Here is a 2,633-nt window from a genome sequence, read left to right as displayed (position 1 = left end):
AAAAATAAACAAAATCTGCAACAACAACAACAACAACTCGGAAATATGGAATAATCCAGCTGTGATGGAATTTTATTTCTTTTTATAAATGTGTGTATATATTCTGTAATAAATCGTACGCTTATATCCGCGCTGTAACATTTTGTGTATTTTCTTGATGTATCCGTTAATAGTTTTGTTCTACGCAGCTTTTCTTCGAATCGGGTCGATAAAACGCCGGCGATTTTGCGTATTGTTGTAGGACACGCCCACTAATGACATCGCATTTCCCTTTATGAACACGATAAATAATAATATTCTGTAACGTAAATCCATAATTTGTCATTATAACTTTATTACTGATTTATTATAACTTCAGACTGTTTCCTACGCAGGACTACGATTGGTCAGAATGATCAGAAAATAAATAAATAAATAACGATTGTCCCATTTTTGCCCAATTGTTCGATATGATATGAGATGATACGTAAGACGTATAGAAATATTTATATATTTGCTCATAAACTGTCCGCAGTTTAAAAAAAAAAAAATAGTTCAATGATTTATATAAGGTTGAAAACTTTTTGTATTTTTTAAAATTTCAAATTATTTATTAAAAATTTTTTAAATTTAACACTGAAAAGGAGAAAATTTAAAACAGAAACAAAAATATTATAATAATAAGTAATTCTCAGACATTTCTACGATCCACGATATAAAGATTTGCTCACAATACAGAAGTGAGTTTTTTTTTTTTTTTAAAAATTGGTTTTAATGGTTTTAAAATATCTATTCAAAAATTAATATTTTATTCAAAATAAACATATCTTACTTTATATATATATATATTGTAAAAAAGCACAGTTTATGCATTATTCATAAAAAATAATTAAAACACTGAAAATAAGGGTGAAAAACACACTTTTTCCTAAACATTTTTTATAATTTTTTAAAGATTAAGTACATTTTTTTCATCATCAAATCACCTCCTTCTAGTCAGTTTGCAAATAGATTTTTTTACTGTTAAAAAAATGAGATATCTACGATATACTAAAAAAATAATAAAAGTATTGTGATATAATTTATCACGATATCGATATTACGTCATCATATCGCCCAGCTCTACCATTACGTCAATAGTAAAGAATATTCTGCATTGTTCGTATATTTGCTTTACTTTTTAAGGTCAGTACTCTAATACGGTAACGTTTATTAAACATTATTATTGTTTTCCTGTTAGGAAGAAATAATATGTGAAATAAATATTTTTTAAAAATACTTAAATCAGAGTGATAATCTCATACAGCCATATGGCTGAATATCAATTCACACAGCGAGTCCTAAATCTCTTCCTGCGCCCTACTTCAGTGCCCTAGACATACTGAGAAACAAGATGGCGTCCAAGATCTAGTGCACTTCCTGTCTAATAGCGAGCGATTTAGGACGCAGCCTCTCGCCTGTCGAATCGCCGATCAGAGCCGTTAGCATTTAGCTCTGTTAGCTCGGTTCCGTCAAGAGCTCGAAGCTGGCTGCACATTCTCACGCCGATAAAACACGCAGAATCCGAGAGTTAAAAACCCCGGAGCTGTCGTTACCTGAGCGGCTTCGTCGTCGTGTCCGTGTCCGTGTCCGTGGTCGTGCTGTACGCCGTCAACCTCCACCTCAAACACCGCCGCCATCTTAAGGGAGCGCTGACACAACCCGACTGTTCCGGCAACTTCCGGGTGACACGAGCTACCAGCCAATCAGGACACAGCATCCGGGTACTTTTTCTGCTGAGGGAGCTGTGCGGACATTTTTAGGGGTCCAAGCACCGAAGGATGGTGCTGACACACTACTGATTTTTTGTTAGCGTTCATTTATTTAGTTATCTTTTTATTTATTTGTTTTTCTTGGTCTAGTAGGTAGTGCTCCATTCTGCTATTCAGGCCAGCGAGAAAGACCTGATTGGCCCAATAGTGACACTATATAGCGCAGGGTTTTACGTTTTTGACCCTTATCCCATGAGACATCAGTCCTACAAATGAAATTCTTTTCCCTTCTGATCCGTTATGTCAAGATGCTCATTACATCGATCACAAAACAACCACTGGTCGATGTTTGTAATAGGTTAATGTGTGTGAGAGAGTTTGGAGGAAGACAGGCGGATTTTTCGCTGAGCTTCAGTCTCGACTGAAACACGTCCGTCGTCCACCGCTTTCATGCTGTTAAGTTCAGGTTCACGCTTCGTGGCGTTTGTCTCTCGCTTCGACCCGCCTCCTCTCCGCCCACCGCTGATGCTCGACCACGCCCCCGCTGCTGTATATCACTTTTACGATTTCTCTGAATGAAAATTGATTGCGTAAAATTATTTGAATAAAACCAATTCTCTCAAAACTCCAAATTTAGAGTGTACATGCGTATTTTACATGGTGGAACTTATCATCATAATAATATGAAAAACTTGATCTTGGCTGCATCTCAATCACCCCGGGTCAGGAGTCAGGGCGCTGATCAGGGAGTCGGCCATTTTAAGCGCTGTCTCAATCGCAAAATCCTTCCAGTGCAAAAAAAATCCCACAATGCACTGCAAAAACCAGGGAGTTCACTACGCTCACTATGTTCCCTTACAGGAAATGACGTCATATTTTCTGAAGCCTCTCAGCTCGAAAAAA

At 36.8% G+C, this 2,633-nt stretch overlaps 1 protein-coding gene across 1 annotated transcript in view; it reads right to left on the bottom strand.

The window, feature by feature from the left end:
- The window catches only part of rnf121 (ring finger protein 121), a 23,893-nt gene extending 22,185 nt beyond the window's left edge, over positions 1 to 1,708 (bottom strand). Inside the window, exon 1 of the mRNA XM_026938423.3 lies at positions 1,575 to 1,708. Within this exon, the coding sequence (XP_026794224.2) occupies positions 1,575 to 1,658 (84 nt within the window). The 5' untranslated portion in view covers positions 1,659 to 1,708. The remainder of the gene's footprint in view (positions 1 to 1,574) is intronic.
- Between the last annotated feature and the right edge of the window lie 925 nt (positions 1,709 to 2,633).

This window comes from Pangasianodon hypophthalmus, chromosome 15 (assembly GCF_027358585.1).
Source record: "Pangasianodon hypophthalmus isolate fPanHyp1 chromosome 15, fPanHyp1.pri, whole genome shotgun sequence".
Lineage (NCBI taxonomy): Eukaryota > Metazoa > Chordata > Actinopteri > Siluriformes > Pangasiidae > Pangasianodon > Pangasianodon hypophthalmus.
The sequence above is the reverse complement of the archived record's forward strand: the minus strand, read 5'-3'. Positions and strand labels throughout refer to the sequence as shown.